Source organism: Macaca fascicularis, chromosome 20 (genome assembly GCF_037993035.2).
Source record: "Macaca fascicularis isolate 582-1 chromosome 20, T2T-MFA8v1.1".
NCBI lineage: Eukaryota > Metazoa > Chordata > Mammalia > Primates > Cercopithecidae > Macaca > Macaca fascicularis.
The window spans coordinates 70,143,161-70,163,569 of record NC_088394.1 but is presented as its reverse complement, the minus strand read 5'-3'; the positions used below and the strand labels follow the sequence as shown (position 1 = coordinate 70,163,569).

The 20,409-nt window shown below is 55.6% G+C and overlaps 1 protein-coding gene across 6 annotated transcripts; it reads left to right on the top strand.

Annotated features, from left to right (window-relative positions):
- Positions 1-1,672: 1,672 nt before the first annotated feature.
- LOC102138242 (C-type lectin domain family 18 member A) lies at positions 1,673-14,804 on the top strand. Of its 6 annotated transcripts, XM_015442800.3 has the most exons (12): positions 1,673-2,011; positions 2,563-2,654; positions 5,117-5,356; positions 9,816-9,913; positions 10,332-10,453; positions 10,611-10,718; positions 11,217-11,309; positions 11,679-11,785; positions 12,413-12,542; positions 12,837-12,933; positions 13,839-13,930; positions 14,440-14,804. In XM_015442800.3, exons 1-12 carry the CDS (start codon positions 1,888-1,890, stop codon positions 14,475-14,477), a joined length of 1,341 nt encoding a protein of 446 aa, XP_015298286.3. In that variant the 5' UTR covers positions 1,673-1,887; the 3' UTR covers positions 14,478-14,804. The 6 variants fall into 6 exon arrangements, 4 of the variants coding, with proteins under 4 accessions (XP_015298286.3, XP_065393236.1, XP_015298287.3 ...); XM_065537164.1 differs by lacking the exon at positions 5,117-5,356; XM_015442801.3 differs by lacking the exon at positions 11,217-11,309.
- Positions 14,805-20,409: the final 5,605 nt, after the last annotated feature.

The window sequence follows — 20,409 nt, the reverse complement described above, 5'->3', positions numbered from 1 at the left end:
CTTGGATTAGCTGGGATGCTCCATGCCCTCGCTGAGTGACCTTGGACAAGCCCCTTAGACGCACTGAGCCCATTTCCTTATCTCCACGACGGGCGTCCCACCTGCTACTGCACCGGGTTCTTGTGGCAATAATTGAACTCACACATGCAAACAGGCTTTAGTTCAATAATTGATCTCACACATGCAAACAGGCTTTGTGAGCTCGATAAACACAGGGGGCATGGCCAGGTGTGGTGGCTCATGCCTGTAACCCCAGCACTTTGGGAGGCCAAGGTGGGAAGATCGCTTGAGCCCAGGAGTTGGAGACCAGCCTAGACAACACGACGAAATCCTGTCTCTACCAAAAAAATAAAAAAATAAGCCAGGCATGGTGGCAAACACCTGGTCCCAGCTACTTGGGAGGCTGAGGTGGGAGGATCACTTGGGCCCAAGAGGTCAAGGCTGCAGTGAGCTGAGATTATAACACTCCAACCTGAGTGAGTGAGTGAGACTGTCTAAAAAGTAAAAATACACCAAAAAACAGGTAACTATTAAGCATTGCTAGGACCCGCATGCGGTGACCCTGAGGGTGCTGGGTTTCTGTTTGAGGGAGAAGAAACTCCTGAGCCCCTAGGTATTGTGGGGGACACGCAGTTCCAGACTGCCTGCACGTCCTGTATGCCTGGCCTCGTCCGCATCCCTGGCACCCATGACGATAGCCGCATTCCACTGGTGTTTCCCCAGGAAAGCCAACCCTACCTGCATCTCAGCGGAGCTTCCACGGAGTTGGAACCCCACTCCGAGAAGGTGCGGGCTCGGGCCAGGGATCACACAAACTCCAGAAGGAGGACGTAGTTGGTTTGCAAGGCTGTGACCTGGTTGAATAACCTTTGATCTGCCCCGAGAGGAATGTGGGCATTAGGCTGCGGCCCACAGGACAGCCCTGTTTTTTCAGGGCTGTCCTGTGGCCCACGGTGCAGATCTGCTCCAGCTCACTCTGGTGGGATCATGCCAACCACGACTGGGCCACGGAACTTCATGGCAAGGTGCTGCCCTCCTGCTACGCCGCCTGTCTAGAAGCAGACTTGATCCGAGCAGGACTGGAGTCAGCCAAGGGCATCACGTGCTCTGGTCCCCGCCTGCCTTGACTCCTCCTGCCTCACTCCCCCATGGCCCATAGTCACGTGGGTGAAGGTGGTGGGCACCGGGGCTGGGCCCAGCCCCCGACACTGCCCAGATAGACTTTCCTAAGGCACCCTTTTCCTAGCGCAGGTGCGGCCGCAGCCCACCCCTCTTCAGGCCCACAGATCGCACCTCTCTGGTGTGCGGTTACCTCTTGCCTATGTTTAATTCATGGCTGGGGGGTTGGGACGAGCTTCCTGAGAAAGAAAATAACTCCCCTGGGGTCTTGCCCAGTTCTTGCTCACCAGAAGGACCATAGCCGAGGTCCCAGCCTCCTCCCAGGGCCCAGGACTGGGGAGTGGAAGCCATCAGTGGGCTCGGAGGACACTGTCCCAGACAAGACACAGCCGTTGGTCACTAATCCGCAGCCCTGGAATGTCCGTGGGCCAATCAGCGGGGTCTCTGGGGGCTCCCCAAGGGCGCTAATAATCCTACAATGATTAGCAGGGGCCACGGGGTCAGTGCACGCCACTCTGCCTGCTGTCGGGGGCGGGCTGGCCAGGCTGAGGCCAGAGCAGGCAGGCATCCCCCGGAGTCGTCTCTTTTCATGCCAGCGCCAACAGGAGGCTGTTTGGACACACTGATTACTCACTCACCAGCCTCCCTCTTTTGTCTACCAGCCCAGCCTGACTCCTGGAGATTGTGAATAGCTCCATCCAGCCTGAGAAACAGGCCGGGTGGCTGAGCCAGGCTGTGCTCGGAGCGCCTGACAGGCCCAACAGACCCATGCTGCATTCGGAGACCTCCCCTGGCCGGGGGCACCTCCTGGCTGTGCTCCTGGCCTTCCTTGGCACCACCTGGGCAGAGGTGTGGCCACCCCAGCTACAGGAGCAGGCTCCGATGGCCAGAGGTAAGGGACACCTGGTGAGGAGGTAGGTGGAGGCACCATTACGAGCTCGGTGGAGTGGGTGCTAGGAGACTTCTGGAAGCCCGGTCCCAGGCCAGTCCTGCAGGTGGTTTAATGAGGAAGCCCTGGGACAGCCTGGGGCGGTGAGGGGTGGATGCTGGACTGGTGAGGAAGGAGGAGGAAGGGGGCCAGGGCTGGGGTCAAGGAGGAATGCCCGAGGGAGTCTGTGGCTGGGGCCTGGAGAAACTCAGTGGCCCAGAGGAGCCCCAGACAGGGACCTGCTGGGAGCCAGGGCTGGCCCCCCTACACCCAGCCCCCACCTCTGTTCCCTCCCGCCACCCCATCCCCAGCACTCAGCCCACGCCTGCTGTACCTGGTCTCTCTCTCAGCCTGGCTGCATCACTGTGCCCCCTGTCCCCTGCACCCACCATACTCCTCTCCCATCTTGTTTTCCGAGGGCGGGGACGTGTGCTTATTTTGCTGTGGTGGGTCCAGGTGCCCCCATCCTCGGGCTACCTAAGAACGGAAAAAACTCCCTTCTCTCCCCACCCCAGCCCTGACCAGGAAGGAGAGTTTCTTGCTCCTTTCCCTGCACAACCGCCTGCGCAGCTGGGTCCAGCCCCCTGCGGCTGACATGCGGAGGCTGGTGAGTACCAGACCCAGCTGGGCTCTGCCAGGGGGGCGGCTGGAGGCACAGACCCCAGAGGGCAGCTCGGGAGGCCACGCCTGTCCAGGCACTCTTCCACTTGACCGGGGTGGGAAGGCACAGCCAGGCACTTTGGCCCTGAGGGACCAAGGCCCTGGTTGCTGGAGGTCTCTGCAACTTCTTAACCCCCCACCCTCAGTTCAGGAGGTCGGGCCCCTTGGCTCCCACTTGCCTGAAGGGCAGGACCTTGGGCCTTCCCTGGCATCTTGTTGCCACGGAGACCAGGAGCCGCTGGAGGAGCCGGATCCCCTCCTCCAGGGAAGGACCCCTGCAGGGCGGGAGGGCCAGGGAGGGAGAGGGTCCTGCTGGGCTGGGGAGGCGCTTCTGTGCAAGGACCCAGCGCCTCCTCCTGAGCTTATCTGAGCCACTAGGACAGGCCTTGCCCATGTTCTCTGCTCACTCAGTCGTCCACATTTTCAGCAGGGGCCGGGGATCGGGGGTATAGTGTTCTCCACCAGCCTGGCTGGGGCTGCTGGGTTGGGGATGTCATCTGGGGGCTCAGAAACGCTGCCCCCCATTGTCTGGGACCCCAGCAGCCCCAGCCCATGTTAGCAGGCCAGGGAGCCAGGGCAGGGTGGTGGGGGCGGGAGGGTTCCCCATGGCTGCTTCCCATGAACTCCTCCGAGGCAGGCGGCCACGGTGGCGTCCTTGAGCACTGTAGGGTCAGTTTCCCAGGAGGTGGGGGTGGGGTGGCTAAATGGGGGAGGTCACTTCTCTCCCTTTCCCCGCCCTGAGCGGCTCGGCCGCTCCTCAGGCTCAGACCCTGTGCCGCCAGGGCTGCTCCCAGCTGTGACCTCCGTGGTGGGTACTCCTGCCTGGGACCCCAGGAGGGCCTGCGGCAGTCAATGGCTGGCAGTTGGCACCCTTTCCAGGGCCCTTTTGTCAAAGTCCTAGAAAACTTCATTTCCATAAAGGTGCAAATGGAGCTCCATGTCTCAGCCTCCCTCATGGCCCGGCCCCAAGCACCCTCCGGGCCTCTAGGGCTCTGGGGCACCCCTTCTCTGGACACAGTGGAGACTGAAGGTCTTGTGGAGGTGTGGGGTTGCTGAGGGACCCCGGGGAGCCTTCATCAGAGGTAAAACCCCAATGGACATTAGTGCAGGGCAAAGTCGGCTTGGGGTGCAGCCCTGAGGGCCCCCCCACCCTGCACCCACTCAGTGCTTTTGAGTTCTATCCTACAGGCACCTCCCTGCTCCATTTACAGATGAGCTCAGGGAGTCTCGGGAGATCAGGGGTCTGCAGCAGGTCACCCAGGGGTGGCGATTGCCAGGCCCCTTGTTTAAGAAGAGGGAGGGGGCTGGGCGCCTTGGCTGACACCTGTAATCCCAGCACTTTGGGAGGCTGACGCAAGCAGATCACCTAAGGTCAGCAGTTTGAGACCAGCATTGCCAACGTGGTGAAACCCTGTCTCTACTAAAAATACAAAAATTAGCCAGATGTGGTGTCACATGGCTCTAATCCCAGCTACTTGGGAGGCTGAGGCAGGAGAATCGCTTGAACCTGGGAGGCGGAGTTTGCAGTAAGCCGAGATTGCTCCACTGCACTCCAGACTGGGCAACAGGGTGAGACTCTGTCTTAAAAAAAAGAAGAAGAAGCGGCCGGGCGCGGTGGCTCAAGCCTGTAATCCCAGCACTTTGGGAGGCCGAGACGGGCGGATCACAAGGTCAGGAGATCAAGACCATCCTGGCTAACCCGGTGAAACCCCGTCTCTACTAAAAAATACAAAAAACTAGCCGGGCGAGGTGGCGGGCGCCTGTAGTCCCAGCTACTCGGGAGGCTGAGGCAGGAGAATGGCGTGAACCCGGGAGGCGGAGCTTGCAGTGAGCTGAAATCCGGCCACTGCACTCCAGCCTGGGTGACAGAGCGAGACTCCGTCTCAAAAAAAAAAAAAAAAAAAAAAAAAAAAAAAAAAAGAAGAAGAGGGAGGGGGCGGGGTTAGCTGTGCGTGGTAGGGAGCCGATGAGGCGGGTACGGGGGACAGGAGACCAGGGCGGAGAGGCGTGGCTGTAGGGCGTCTTGCATCACAGGAGGGCAGCATGGCCCGGTGGGAGTAGGGGAGCCTTTCTGACAACGGCCAGGGCCCAAACACAGAACCAGTCTGTAAGGCATGGGCACTGCTCACTTGACCAGATGGGAGAAAGACAGCAGGAGCCCATCCCACTGCCTGGGCAGGGCTGAAGGATGCCCACAACAGGATTCAGAGATGGAGGCTCAGTCCTGAGAGGCTGGGCTCCTCCTGGACAAGCATCAGACAACACCACTGCTTCCTCCAGCAGGACTCCTCATCCAGTGCTCTCTTTGCCTCCTGACCTGGCACCCGGTGGATGCTCAGAGATGGTAGGGGAGGCCTGGCCCAGCAGTCAAAGGCCTCCCACAGATGTCTCTGTTTGTGTTTCCCCCAGGACTGGAGTGACAGCCTGGCCCAACTGGCTCAAGCCAGGGCAGCCCTCTGTGGAACCCCAACCCCGAGCCTGGCGTCCGCCCCGTGGCGCACCTTGCAAGTGGGCTGGAACGTGCAGCTGCTGCCTGCGGGCTCAGCGTCCTTTGTCGAAGTGGTCAGCCTGTGGTTTGCAGAGGGGCAGTGGTACAGCCACGCGGCAGGGGAGTGTGCCCGCAATGCCACCTGCACCCACTACACGCAGGTGAGTGTGTTGCAGTGATGCCAGTGTGCCAGTTCCCAGATACAGGCTCCTGCTGGGCCATCTCAGAAGAGGCTAGTTTGACCTAAATGTTGGGATTCCTTTTCCTCCAATTTGTTTAGTTTTACTTTTTTTTTTTTTGAGACAGAGTCTTGCTCTGTCGCCCAGGCTACAGTGCAACGGTGCAATCTCGGCTCACTGCAACCTCCGCCTCCTGGGTTCAAGTGATTCTTGTGCTTCAGCCTCCTGAGTAGCTGGGATTACAGGTGCCCACAACCACGCCCAGCTAATTTTTTGTATTTTTAGTAGAGATGGGGTTTCACTGTGTTAGCCAGTATGGTCTCGATCTCCTGACCTCGTGATCCACCCGCCTCAACCTCCCAAAGTGCTGGGATTACAGGCGTGAGCCACTGTGCCTGGCCATATTTTTGCTTTTTTGGAGACACGGTCTCACTCTGTCACCACAGGCTGGAGTGCAGTGGCATGATCTCAGCTCACTGCAACCTCTGTCTCCTAGATTCAAGCGATTCTTGTGCCTCAGCCTCCCGAGTAGCTGGGATTACAGGTACGCGCCACTACACCCAGCTCATTTTTTTGGTATTTTTAGTAGAGATGGGGTTTCACCATGTTGGTCAGGCTGATCTCGAACTCCAGACCTCAAATGATCTGCCCGCCTCAGCCTCCCAAAGTGCTGGAATTATAGGTGTGAGCCACTACGCCTGGACTAAGCGACTTTTTTTCAATCTGAAATATGAATAATAATTTCAAACATAAACTTATTTATTTATTTATTTATTTATTTATTTGAGACGAAGTCTTGTTCTGTCACCCAGAATGGAGTGGAATGGCGTGATCGCAGCTCACTAGAACCTACACCTCCCAGATTCAAGTGATTCTTCTGCCTCAGCCTCCCAAGTAGCTGGGACTACAGGCATGAGCCACCACACCTGGCTAATTTTTGTATTTTTAGTAGAGATGGGGTTTCACCATGTTGGCCAGGCTGGGTCTCAAACCCCTGACCTCAAGTGATCCACCTGCCTGGGCCTCCCAAAGTGCTGGGATTACACGTGTGAGCCACTGTGCCTGGCCTCAAACATAAATTTAAAATGGCCCCACTCTTACCCACTACCTAGGTTTAGAAGATGCTACTAAACTAAAGCCCCGCTCCTCCCTTTTCCCTGCTGTCCCTCCCTGGAGGGAATCTTCTTGAAGTTCAGGAGCATCACTGCCAAGCAAGTTTCCATTTTTTCTCTTCATTCAACAGATATTTGTTGAGGATTTTCTATACACACCTGGCACTGTTCAGGTGCTAAGGTATGGCACTGAAAAACACAAGCGAAATCCCAGGAAATATTGAATACCTCTACTACTTACGCAAGTGTGTTGTGCATGTTTAAGTATTACATAAGGCTGGGCATGGTGGCTCACGCCTGTAATCCCAGCACTTTGGGAGGCCAAGGTGGGAGGATTGCCTGAGCCCAGGAGTTTGAGACCAGCCTGGGCCACATGGCAAAAACCTGCCTCTACAAAAAATACAAAAATTACCCGGGTGTGATGGTGTGTGCCTGTAGTTCCAGTTACTTGGGAGGCTGAGGTAGGAGAATTGCTTGAGCCTGGGAGGTGAAGATTGCACTGAGCTGAGATTGTACCATTGCACTCCAGCCTGGCCAGCAGGAGTAAAACCCTGTCTCAGAGAAAAAAGAACATGTGCCTACAACTAGGTGTTGCCAAAGTGATTACACCAACTGGAGAGACCAGCAAACCAGTTCCCACTTCCCAAAGATCTTGTGGCTCTTTAATTTTTTTTTTTTTTTTTTGAGACGGAGTCTTGCTCTGTCGCCCAGACTGGAGTGCAGTGGTGCGATCTTGGCTCACTGCAAGCTCCGCCCCCCAGGTTCAAACCATTCTCCTGCCTCAGCCTCCCAAGTAACTGGGACTACAGGCACCCACCACCACACCCGGCTAATTTTTTGTATTTTTTAGTAGAGACGTGGTTTCACCATGTTAGCCAGGATGGTCTCAATCTCTTGACCTCATGATCTGCCCACCTCGGCCTCCCAGAGTGCTGGGATTACAGGCGTGAGCCACTGCGCCCAGCCCTGGCTCCTTAAGTTTTGTCAGACTCAAAGGTGTGAAAAACCTAACCCTGTTTTCTTGTTGTTAGTTGTTTTTTGTTTATTTTGTTTTTGTTGGGTTTTTTTGAGTCAGAGTCTCGCTCTGTCACCCAGGCTGGAGTGCAGTGGCGCGATCTCAGCTCACTACAACCTCCTCCTCCTGAGTTCAAGAGATTCTCCTGTGTCAGCCTCCTGAGTATCTGGGATTACAGGCGCCCACCACCACACCCAGCTAATTTTTGTATTTTTAGTAGAGACGGGGTTTTGCCATGTTGGCCAGGCTGGTCTCGAACCCCTGACCTCAGGTAATCCACCCACCTCGGCCTCCCAAACTGTTGGGATTACAGGCATGAGCCACCGTGCCCGGCCTCTATTATTGTTTCTAATTTTCTTGATATGAATATTTAGATCATTAATTTTAAATCTTTTTTGTTTATACTATATACATTTAAAGCTATAAATTTCCCTTTAAACGATTTCAGCTACATCCAATAAGTTTTGATATTTAATGTTTTCATTGTTATTTAGGGATTTTTTTCTATTTCCAATCACGATATTGTCTTTGTTTTGAGACAGGGTCTGGCTCTGTCGCCCAGGCTGGAGTGCAGTGGTGCAATCTCAGCTCACTGCAGCCTCAACTTCCTGGGCTCAGGTGATCTTCCCACCTCAGGTCCAAAGTAGATGGGAATACAGGTGTATGCCACCATGCCTGGCTAATTTCTTGTATTTGTATTAGAGAAAGGGTTTTGCCATGCTGACCAGGCTGATCTGGAACTTCTGAACTCACATGATCCACCCAACTCAGCCTCCCAAAGTGCTGGGATTACAGATGTGAACCACCACACCTAGCCATGATGTTGTTTTAGATTTTGAAGTGTATCTTTAAGTTTCTGAACTATGTTATCTTCTTAATTTACTTGTAAATTATTCAGTTTAAATTTCATTGCACTGAATTCATAGAATGTGGCGTGTAGGATGTGTTGATTCTTTGGTATTTGTTGAAACTTGCATAGTGGTCTAATGTGTGGTCTTGCTTTGTGGTTTGCAGAAGTCCCATGCATTCCGAAAAACAATACATGTTCTTTAAGTGTTGGATACATGTATATGATCACATGTTCACATCTGGCTGCTACAAGCCAGTCTTGTACATGTAATTTTTAGTCTCTACTGGAGAGTTTGTTTCACTTTTCTTATATATTGGCCATTTGTGCTATTTCCAAGTTGTCGCTGATTCTAAGACTTTAAACTGGTTTGCAGAGCTGTATCCATTAGCTTTTGCTGCATGACATTCTACCCCAAAATTTAGCAGCTTACGATTCTGCATGTCAGCCACTTGGGTTGGGCTCAGCAGGGAGGTTTTCTGGTCTTGGCTGGGCCCACTCATATGCCTGCAATCAAGTAGGGGGCTGGCTGGGAGCTGGCTGTGCAAAAAGGCCTCTAGTGGTTCATCTGTATTCCATGAGGCCTTTCAACCTCCACCAGGCTTTACTGAGCTTGTTCATGTAGTGGCTGAGCATGGTTCTATGAGAATGAGTGGAAATGGCAAGGTCTCTTAAGGCCAAGTTCAAAATCAGCTCAATATCACTTCTGCTGCATTCTGGTGGCCAACACCAGTTACAGGGCCAGCCAGATTCAAGGAGCAAGGAAAGAGACACCTCTCCTTACTGCAAAAAGCTGCAGAGTCACATTTAAAAGAGTGGGCTAGTGCAAGAAGTGAAGGGTTGTGGTCATAATGCAGTCACAAGGCCCTTGATGTCCCAGTCTTTTTTTGGCTAGTCCCCTCCACCCATCAACGATCTCCCCTCCCTTCAGGTATCTGCTAGCCCTCCCCTCTCCATTCCCCTCTCAACTAAGAAAGCCTTCCTAGGCCAGGCATGGTGGCTCACACCTATAATCCCAGCACTTTGGGAGGCTGAGGCAGGCGGATCACCCGAGGTTGGGAGTTCAAGACCAGTCCAACATGGAGAAACCCCATCTCTACTAAAAATACAAAAAAAATTAGCCAGGCGTGGTGGCAGTCACCTGTAATCCCAGCTACTCAGGAGGTTGAAACAAGAGAATCGCATGAACCCAGGAGGTGGAGGTTGCGGTGAGCCGAGATTGTGCCATTGCAGTGCAGCCTGGGCAAGAAGAGTGAAACTCCATCTCAAAAATAAAAAAAATTAAAAAAATTAAAAAGCCTTCCTGGACTATTCCCACCCATACTTCTACCCCTGCCCAGGACAGCTGCTGCTCCTGAGCTCCCGAGGAGGTGAGGGAGCCCTCTGTCCGCCTGGATGATAGTGAAAGCTGTGTTCCCCTCCCCAGGAGTTCACGATAGGGTTTCTGATCCCCTGTGTCTCCTGTAGCTCGTGTGGGCCACCTCAAGCCAGCTGGGCTGTGGGCGGCACCTGTGCTCTGCAGACCAGGCAGCGACAGAAGCCTTTGTCTGTGCCTACTCCCCCGGGTAAGCCCTGCTACACCCTCTGCTGGGATGTCTGGGAGGCAGGGAGGGGCACTTTCACTGAGGGTGAGATGCCCCCCCATCCACCTGAAAGTAAAGTCTGACACCTTCCTCTGCACCCTTGGTGGGAGAAGGGAGGAGAGGAAAGGCAGAGGGTGCTGAAGATTGTGGCCATGCAGAAGGTACTGCTCTGTGGATGCCCCTTCCTGGGTACCAGTCCTGGTATCAGGGAGTTTGTCCAGGATTCGTTTGGAGGTCATCTCTTCTCTCCCAGGGAATCTCTCTATCTCACCCAGCTCCCTAACTCTCTGGCGAGGCCACAGGAACTGTAGGGGCCAGGGGGGCAGGCAGCAGGGACCCACCACTGCCTTGCCCAAGTCCAGGCCCTCCCACACCCTGTGGTGCCTGCTCGTCGTCACAGAGGCAACTGGGAGGTCAACGGAAAGACAATCGTCCCCTATAAGAAGGGTGCCTGGTGTTCGCTATGCACAGCCAGCATCTCGGGCTGCTTCAAAGCCTGGGACCATGCAGGGGGGCTCTGTGGTGAGTGCATGAGGGCTCAGTCTGGTGACCCTGGGGTAGGGGTGGCAGCATCCTACTGGGCTGTCCCGGAAGCCCCGACCCTCAGCACCCAGGGAGGCTCCTGCCCGGCCTGCTGGGAGGAGACCCTTTTCTCGGAGTCCCCTCCTCCTCTGACCAGAGGTCCCCAGGAACCCTTGTCGCATGAGCTGCCAGAACCACGGACGTCTCAACATCAGCACCTGCCACTGCCACTGTCCACCTGGCTACACTGGCAGGTACTGCCAAGGTGAGGGCACTGGAACCTGGGTGTGCCCAGCGCTGCTCTCGCAGCAGGTCCTGGGGCTGCTACACTTCCTGAGTCTCAAGGGTGTTAGAGGTGCTGACCGTGTACTCCCTGAGTCTGCCCACTGCATAGCACTGGCTATTTGCCAGACCCTGAGCTGTGGAGGAGATTCACAGTGAAATCAGGTTCAGCCCCTTAGGCTTTGGGAGGAGGACAGAATTAGGATCCAGAAGTGGCTTCTTGCCCCACTGCCCCTCAACCCTAACCCACTCTGTGACTATGGGCAGGTCACCTCCCAAACTCCGATATGCCTCACTCTACAGTGGGAACCAAACCAAAGACACCAGGCATGCCAGCAGTCAGAAGCCTTCGTGGGTTCTGTCTCTGGGAGGGGTATTCTTGCTGTGGTTGGCATTCCCTGGATGTTCGAGGCCTTTGGGGGCAGCATGGGGTCCAGAAGGCTGGGAGCTGAGCCTCTGCCCCACTGCCCTGCCCTGGCAGTGCGGTGCAGCCTGCAGTGTGTGCACGGCCGGTTTCGGGAGGAGGAGTGCTCGTGCGTCTGTGACGTCGGCTACGGGGGAGCCCAGTGTGCCAGTGAGTCCTGCCCCAGGGCCCCCAAAGAGCCAGCCCCTCCCAAGACCCCCTTCAATGGGGCGTCAGCTCCCAGGAGCCTACTATGTACCTCTCTTTCCAACTAATTCGGTGACAACACGTTGAGAGCTTGAAACCGGCCACAGCGTGGATATTTACACCAAAGAAATTGGCAAATGCTACAAATCATGGATTTTTTTTTTCTTTTGAGAGAGAGCAAGCTCAATGTTCCACACTTACCAGCACACTCCTGACCGTCACCACCCACTCTGTTGGAGCAGGTGGCTGGAGGAAGGGGCTTAGCTCCCTGGCAGGGCAGGAAAGGGCAGGGATTCTGAAGTCCGCACACAAACTCAGGCTCCCCTACCCCAGCCAAGGTGCATTTTCCCTTCCACACCTGTGACCTGAGGATCGACGGAGACTGCTTCATGGTGTCTTCAGAGGCAGACACCTATTACAGAGCCAGGATGAAATGCCAGGTGATGGTCACCCCCACCTTCCCAGGGACCCCCCCAGGGCCTCAAGTGAGGGTCTTAATGGAGGGACCCTGGAGTGAGGGATGCTTTCTTCAATGTCTCTGACCTCACCCTGTTCATCAGCAGAAAGCAGGGGTCATGGACTCTGAGGCTCATAGAAGCCAGGAGGTCACTTATTGACCTGAGGGGTCAAGGTCAAGGCCAACCTCCATCTAAGGGAGTTTCAGGTTGCCTTGCAGGAGGGAATGCAAGATCAGAGTGGCCAGAGCTCGGGGCTGCTCAATAAAACCAGCAGCTCAGACTTCCACTGGCAGCTCTCGAAACCACAGTTAATTTCTGGGGTTGGCAATCAACTCAGATATGTTGAAGACACTGTGCAGGCGAAACAGAACATCCTCAGGGGCCAGACCTTGCCCGGGCCTGTGGGCTGCCGGTTGGGCCGCTGTGCACAGGGAGAAGAGAAGCAGATGTGAGCAGAGGGGACTCCTGCTCTTGGAAGGGAGGCTGTGCGGGCTGGGGGTGACGACAGCCTGGCCAGCACACACGTGACATCCTCGGCCATGGGCGGGGTGGCAGGAAGGGGCAGCCTTCCTAGGAGCCCTGCCTGTGTAACCTGGGGTGGGGTTACAGAGGAAAGGTGGGGTGCTGGCCCAGATCGAGAGCCAGAAAGTGCAGGACATCCTCGCCTTCTACCTGGGCCGCCTGGAGACCACCAACGAGGTGACTGACAGTGACTTCGAGACCAGGAACTTCTGGATCGGTGAGTGCCCGGCTGATTAGGGGTGTGGCGAGTAAGGGGTTGTGATGCCCCAACCTGCTGCAGGAACCCTGGGCTGTGGCAGCTGCCAGCAGATGGCGAGGGTGTGGTAAGGGCCTGGAGCCCAGAGCGGGGCCGGCTGCTCACCCCCTTTCCCGGGGAGGGTCCAGGTAGGGAGCACATGGGGGCTGCCAGCACTGGGAGGAGGGGCCAGAGAAGCAGCTGGCAGCAGACTCCAGGGTCTGAGTGGGCTGGGGGACCTCTGGCCATGGGCCAACCTCGACTATCCCGGCCCAGGGCTCACCTATAAGACCGCCAAGGACTCCTTCCGCTGGGCCACAGGGGAGCACCAGGCCTTCACCAGTTTTGCCTTTGGGCAGCCTGACAACCAGGGGTGAGTGTGGGGTGCCTCCCTCCCCTGGGCCTCCCTGTCACTCGGGCCTGCCTGGCAGAGCCCCCAGGCTACACTGAAGAGCCGCCCCCCATCCTGCTGCCTGGCTGGGTCCTGGCTGGTGCCTGCCCAGGTGCCAGAGAGTTGTGGGCACAGCTGGTGTGGGCCAGTGCTGTGGTGAGGGAGATGCAAGCCGGAAGGCATGTCACGTGGGAGAGAGGGGCCCAGGAAGCCTCCATCCATCTGTCCATCCCCAGTGTCCCCTGGCTGTGACTCCATCCCTCCAACTCTCATCCACTCACCCCTCCCTCCACGTGCCCTCTGCCTGCATCAGTTACACTGACGCCAGCATTCCTTAGCTGTCACCCCCCGCTGCAGTCATTCACAATACAACCCCGAACCTGTGGACCCACCAGCCATCCTGTTCCAAGAACCCTCTGGTCATGTGGCCCCACCCTGCTCTTCAAAGCCCAGGAATGCCCAGGGCCGGGGTGGAGGTGGTCCTGCTGCCAGGCCACCAAGGGCTCCAGTGATTTTAGCCAGCCCTCCTTGCCAGCAGCCGGCCTGTGCCCCTGGCCTATTGCCTGGAGGTAGTCGGCCTTGTTGGGTTCCCAGGTATACCTCTCAAGTGGGCTGTCTATTCCAGTCCACACCGTCCCCACAGGCTGGTGTGGCTGCGTGCTGCCATGGGGTAGGCAGAGCTGCTACCCCAGGAAGGGGCTTCCCTGAGAAGTGGTCTGGGAAGCAGGGATGGGGGCTCAGGGATGGGCCTGGTTCCCAGCAGCCCCATCTGCAGGTGGGGGCTCTGGAGCCCCAGAGATGCAGGGTCCTGATGGCTGGAGGGTTTAGGCCTCTCCCGGACCCCTGACTTCACTCTTCCTTCCTGAGCACCACACCCTGGCCTGCAGGTTTGGCAACTGCGTGGAGCTGCAGGCATCAGCTGCCTTCAACTGGAACGACCAGCGCTGCAAAACCCGAAACCGCTACATCTGCCAGTTTGGTGAGGGCCTTCCTGAGGCTCCCCTTCTCTGATCCCTGTCCCTGGGGGTGCTGCTGACCCGGTCCAGCCTGCAAGGGTATCTAGGTGGCAGGTTCAGAGCGAGTCTGGGCACACGGGGCCATGGAGGATGCCCTGCTCAGGGCCTTGTACCTGTGGGCTCCTGAGCCTAGAGGGGCAACGACAGGCCCAGTGTCACACAGCAAGGCCACACAGGCAGGACTAGAGCTGCAGCTCTGCAGGGAATTTCTCCAAGGACCCTCTTCTCCTGTCATGAAAGCTACTGCCTGGGAACCTGTTGGGTTTCTCGGTGTTCCTGGGAGCCCCATGAACTATGGTGGAGGCAGAGGTGAAACCTGGCATGGCACCAGCTCCCAGCAGCCCCTGCTAGGAAGGTCGGGAGCATCACAGGAACCACGGCCATGGGCACTTCCAGACTGAGTGCAGCAGGGCCCCCATTTTGGGACTGCCTGGGCTGCCATCGAGCCCTGCTCTCTTCTGCTTCCTTCCAGCCCAGAAGCACATCTCCCGGTGGGGTCCAGGGTCCTGAGGCCTGGCCGCACAGCTCCCTCGCCTGCCCTGGGTGCACCAGCTCTGCTTACCTGTCTGCCCACCTGTCTGGAACAAGGGCCAGGTGAAGACCGCATGCCTCATGTCCAAAGAGGTCTTAGACCTTGCACTCTGCCGGAAGTTGGGCAGAGAGAGGCATGGAGGCCAGTGAGGGCCAGGGAGTGAGTGTTAGACGCTGAAGGAGAAGACCCCGCCAGTGATCCAAAGAGGCTGCTCTCTTCTACCTGGCCCAGGCCCTGTGGGGCAGCGGAGCTTCCCTGTGGCGTGAACCTCACAGGGTATTAAACTAAGTTATGAATCAGCTGAACCTGTGCATGCTCATTTCAAAGGGAAATTCAGATTATCCAGGACGACCCTGGAGAGACCAGAGGGGGCCTGAGGCTTCACTGCAGAGGCCTCCACCCACCTATTCCCTTTCCTGGTCACCTTCATGGTCCAGGACACTCTCTGGAAGTTCTGGGGCTCCCCAAGAAGAGGAAGACCAGACTCTGCCTCGGGGAGGGGCAGTTCTCATGGCTGGGCCCAGGCAGGCAGGGTATTAATAGAAGCTGCTCTGGATGTCTGGGAGACCACGCGTGTGTCTTGCCCCCACTGGTGGAGTGTCATCGCACCTGGACCGATGGTGGTCAGAATCTGTGCAGTCCCGCTCCCTCACCCAGCTCCTCAAACCTCACCGCACAAGAGGTTATCACTATTCCAGTTTACAGGTGAAGAACTGAAGGCACAGAGAGTTTGACTTGCAAAAGATCACACAGCTGGGAGTCAAACCCAGTGAATCTGGCTGTCGTTTATTTATTTATTTTTCTTTTTTGAGACAGGGTCTCCCTCTGTCGCCCAGGCTGGAGTGCAGGGGTGCAATCAGGGTTCACTGCAGCCTCGACCTCCCAGGCTCAAGCGATCCTCCTGCCTCAGCCTCCCAAGTAGCTGGGACCACAGGTCCACATTGGCGCGCCACACTAATTTTTGTGTTTTTTGTAGAGACGGGGTGGCACCATGTTGCTCAGGCTGGTCTCGAACTCCTGGGCTCTAGCGATCCGCCATCGTGGGCCTCCCAAAGCGCTGGGGTTCCAGGCGCACGGCCCCGCGCCGGCCCAGTCTTTCCCTCTCCCACTGCCTCCCAGGGCTTCGCCTGTCTAAGCGGGCGCGGGCAGCTGTGCTGCGTCCCGACTCAGTGCGGACCTAAGCGGGGCGATCACACAGATGCCTCCAGCTCTCTCTACCGCCCCCGAAGGCGCTCAGCTCTCGGGGCCGGGACCGCGGCCGCAGCGTCCGGAGAGGCCGCCCTGCGCATGCCCGCGGGAGGTGGGTGGCCCGGGCGCGCGCTGCCCAAGGCCTGGGGGCGGTGGGGGCAGCACGGGCTGGGCGGCCGAACCGCGACCTTCGCACCCCGCCCCACGCCTGGTTGGGGACCGGACGCGCCGTCGTGAGTGGGGCGGGTGCAGGTGTCCCTGGGGGCCGGGGCAGACACCGGTGCGGGACGACCTGCTCCCGAGGGGGTCCGCAGGCCACACCCAGAGAAACGGGGGCGCCTCCAGTCATCGACGGGGTCCGCCCCATTCCGAAGCTTTGACCCCCTGAATCAGCGTCGGGGCAGGGATCCGCGTGCGAGAGGCTGGGAAACTGGGGAGTACCGGGCCGCCTCTGGAGCCGCCCGGCCTTGGCTGGCTGGTCCTCCTCTTGCGCGGCTCCCGCCTGGCTGGGCCCTGGGCCGCCCTCACTCCCTCCCCGCTGCACCTCCCTCGCGTTTGTCACTCACTCTGCTAGGCTCTCCTGCCTCCGCATGCCCAAGGATCCGGAGGAAAACACGGACCATGACATCAAAAGGCCTTGGCAAAGGAATCATGATTATCGTGATACAGGAAGATTCTGCACCTCAAAGGGGATCCCTGCAGTGAGTTTTGGAAAACGTACAAAGCCTGACTTACGATACGTTTGTGTCTGTGGTGTTTCATCTGGGAACTTACTTTTCCTTGATAGGGTAAGCTCTTCTCACCCAGAGTATGTCCCTCAGTCTGTAAAATTCCATGGTCCCCTACATCTATTAGGGGAGTGAGGAAGGGCAGTGGGCATTGGGTCTGCTTCTTAGATAGCCCCCACCTGTGTTTAGCTTCTGTCAGAGGCCTTTGCACCAGAGCAACTCCATCTTGAGTAGGCACTGAGTAAAATGAGACTGAGACCTACTGGGCTGCGTTCCCAGACGGTTGAGGCATTTCTAAGTCACAGGATGAGATGGGAGGTTGGCAGTAAAACCGTAAAGAAGCCGGTCAAAACCAACCAAAACCAAGATGCCGATGAGAATGACCTCTGGACATCCTCACTGCTACACTCCCACCAGCGCCATGACCGCTTACCATGCTGTGGCGACGCCAGAATGTTACCCTATATGGTCAAAAAGGGGAGGCAATGAATAATCCACCCCTTGTTTAGCATATCATCAAGAAATAACCATAAACATGAGCAACCAGCAGCCCTTGAGGCTGCTTTATGGAGTAGCCATTGTTTTATTTCTTTACTTAGGCTGGAGTGCACTGGCGCGATCTCAGCTCACTGCAAGCTCCGCCTCTCTGGTTCACCCCATTCTCCTGCCTCAGCCTCCCCAGTAGCTGGGACTACAGGCGCCCGCCACCACTCCCGGCTAATTTTTTGTATTTTTATACAAATGTGGAGATGGGTGTTTCACCGTGTTAGCCAAGATGGTCTCTGTCTCCTGACCTTGTGATCTGCCCGCCTGGGCCTCCCAAAGTGCTGGGATTACAGGCATGAGCCACCCCGCCCAGCCCTATTCCTTTACTTTTTTTTTTTTTTTTTTTGAGGTGGAGTCTCACACCTGGCCTCCAATATGTTTATTTGTATTGCTGAGGCAGGGGATTGCTTGAGCCCAAGAGTTTGAGGTTGCAGTGAACCATGATTATAAGCTGTATTTCAGCCTGAGAGAGAGATTGAGACCTTGTCTCACAAAATAAAAGTTAAAAAGTCCTTATCTGGAGGTGAAAAAAACGAGTACAAAGATCTAAGTTGGTTCCTAGTCCAGCAGTGTCAGCATCACCAGAGAGCTTGTTAGGCAAATTCTAGCCTGCCCCAATCTACTGAATTGTAGACCCTGAAGAGGGGCTATCTGAATTTTAACAAGGCCTCCCGGTTTGCATGCTCAAGATTGAGAACCACTGGCAAAAGCAAACAATTTTGAGTCTGAAGTCAGCCCACCTGGATTTGAATACAGGCCCTGCTGCTTAATAACTGATTTAGAGCAAATTAGTTACTTAACAGTTAGGTTGACCAGTTGTCCGAGTTTGCCTGGCACTGTCCTGAATTTAGCATTGAAAGTACTACATTAGGGCCGGGCGCGGTGGCTCAAGCCTGTAATCCCAGCACTTTGGGAGGCCGAGACGGGTGGATCACGAGGTCAGGAGATCGAGACCATCCTGGCTAACACAGTGAAACCCCGTCTCTACTAAAAAATACAAAAAAAACTAGCCGGGCGAGGTGGCGGGCGCCTGTAGTCCCAGCTACTCGGGAGGCTGAGGCAGGAGAATGGCCTGAACCTGGGAGGCGGAGCTTGCAGTGAGCTGAGATCCGGCCACTGCACTCCAGCAAGGGGGACAGAGTGAGACTCCGTCTCAAAAAAAAAAAAAAAAAAAAAAAAAAGAAAGTACTACATTAGACTGGGAGCAGTGGCTCACGCCTGTAATCCCAACACTTTGGGAGGCTGAGGCAGGTGGATCACGAGGTCAGGAGATCGAGACCATCCCGGCTAACACGGTAAAACCCCGTCTCTACTAAAAAAATACAAAAAAATTAGCCGGGGCCGGGCGCGGTGGCTCAAGCCTGTAATCCCAGCACTTTGGGAGGCCGAGACGGGCGGATCACGAGGTCAGGAGATCGAGACCATCCTGGCTAACACAGTGAAACCCCGTCTCTACTAAAAATACAAAAACTTAGCCGGGCGAGGTGGCAGGCGCCTGTAGTCCCAGCTACTCGGGAGGCTGAGGCAGGAGAATGGCGTGAACCCGGGAGGCGGAGCTTGCAGTGAGCTGAGATCCGGCCACTGCACTCCAGCCTGGGTGACAGAGCGAGACTCCGTCTCAAAAAAAAAAAAAAAATTAGCCGGGCGTGGTGGTGGGCGCCTGTAGTCCCAGCTGCTGGGGAGGCTGAGGCAGGAGAATGGCGTGAATCCGGGAGGCAGAGCTTGCAGTGAGCCAAGATTGTGCCAGTGCACTCCAGCCTGGGAGACACAGGGAGACTCTGGCTCGAAAAAAAAAAAAAAAAAGAAAGTACTACATTAATGCGGTGGCTCACGCCTGTAATCCCAGCTTCTCAAACTGTCCCTGTGGAATCCTCAATATCAGTACATTCATCCTTTTCTAACATCCCCTTCCTCCCTCGCCCGTGCTGCACCCTCAGAATTCATTCTCAGATCAGCTTCCCAGATTTTTGCCAATATCAAGTAAAAAAAATTTTTAGCCAACCATATACTGTAAGCCAATATCAATTAGCAAAATCTTTTGTTTCTTTTGGTGATTCAGTATCTTCTCCCTGGAGTTTTTTGATGATTCAGTACCCTCCTAGATTTGCGGGGATCTGACTTGTTATTTAATTCTGGAGAAAATGAGGGGTGGGGCTTATAAGGAGACTCCTTTGCTCCTTTGCGGCAGGGTCATTACAAGGTGTGTTACATAGGGAAATTCTAGCTGCTGGCTAGCTCTTGCTCATGAAAGGCTCTTCCTCTCTCAAGTGAAATGGGGAAGGGGGAACCCAGGCCGACTGAGGTCCTGACATCTTTAGCACCTGGCTTCTCAGGTCACCCAGGGCATCCAGGTGACCAGCTTGGGAAGCAGGATATGTGGGCTGGAGGAAGAGGATACAGCCCACCCTGGAAATAACTGCCATCCCTCCCACCGATATGGTTAGGCTTTGTTTCCCTACCCAGATCTCATCTCGAATTATAATCCCCACGTGTCGAGGGGTGGACCAGGTGGAGGTCCTTGCATCATGGGGGCAGTTTCCCCCATGCTGTTCTCGTGACAGTGAGTGAATTCTCACGAGATTGATGGTTTTAAAGCATGGCAGTTCCTCATTCTCACGCTCACGCCCTGCTGACTGCCTGGTGGAGGAGGTTTCAGCTTCCCCTTCATCCGTGGTTGTAAGTTTTCGGAAGCCTCACCAGCCGTGCGGAACTGTGAGTCAATTAAACCTCTTTACTTTATACATTGCCCAGCCTTGGATTTGTTTTTTTGTTTTTTTTGAGATGGTGATTTGCTCTTGTTGCCCAGGTTGGAGTGTAGTGGCGGGATCTCGGCTCATTGCAACCTCCGTCTCCTGGGTTCAAGCGGTTCTCCTGCCTCAGCCTCCCAAGTAGCTGGGATTACAGGTGTGCACCACCATGCCCAGCTAATGTTGTATTTTTAGTAGAGAGGGGGGTTTCACTACATTGGTCAGGCTGGTCTTGAACTCCTGACCTCAGGTGATCCGCCCACCTCGGCCTCCCAAAGTGCTGGGATTACAGGCATGAGCCACTGCGCCCGACCTTGGATGTTTCTTTATAGCTGTGTGGAAACAGACCCACTCATCGCTGCAGGCCACACCTCAGCCACGTGGACACCTAATTCCTGCCAGGGAGTTTCTGCCGTTACGATCTTCAGAGTGACAAAGAGGGAGGATGCTGTGGCTGAGGAGGGGACAGGGAGTGCTAGGTACCTAAGGCTCCCCTATCTTTCCATACAGCCTAATTTTAATAGCCTCTGGTCTCCACACTTCACTGTTTACCAGATAAAGACCTTTCAAGGTGTAGGTCCCCGTGGTCATTCTGTATCCATCGGATCAAGTTTTCAGTTCATTTTTTCTGCTCTCTCAGCCTCTTTTGCTTTCTCAGCTGCAAAATACTGGTACAATCAAGTTTTCTTTCTTTTTTTTTT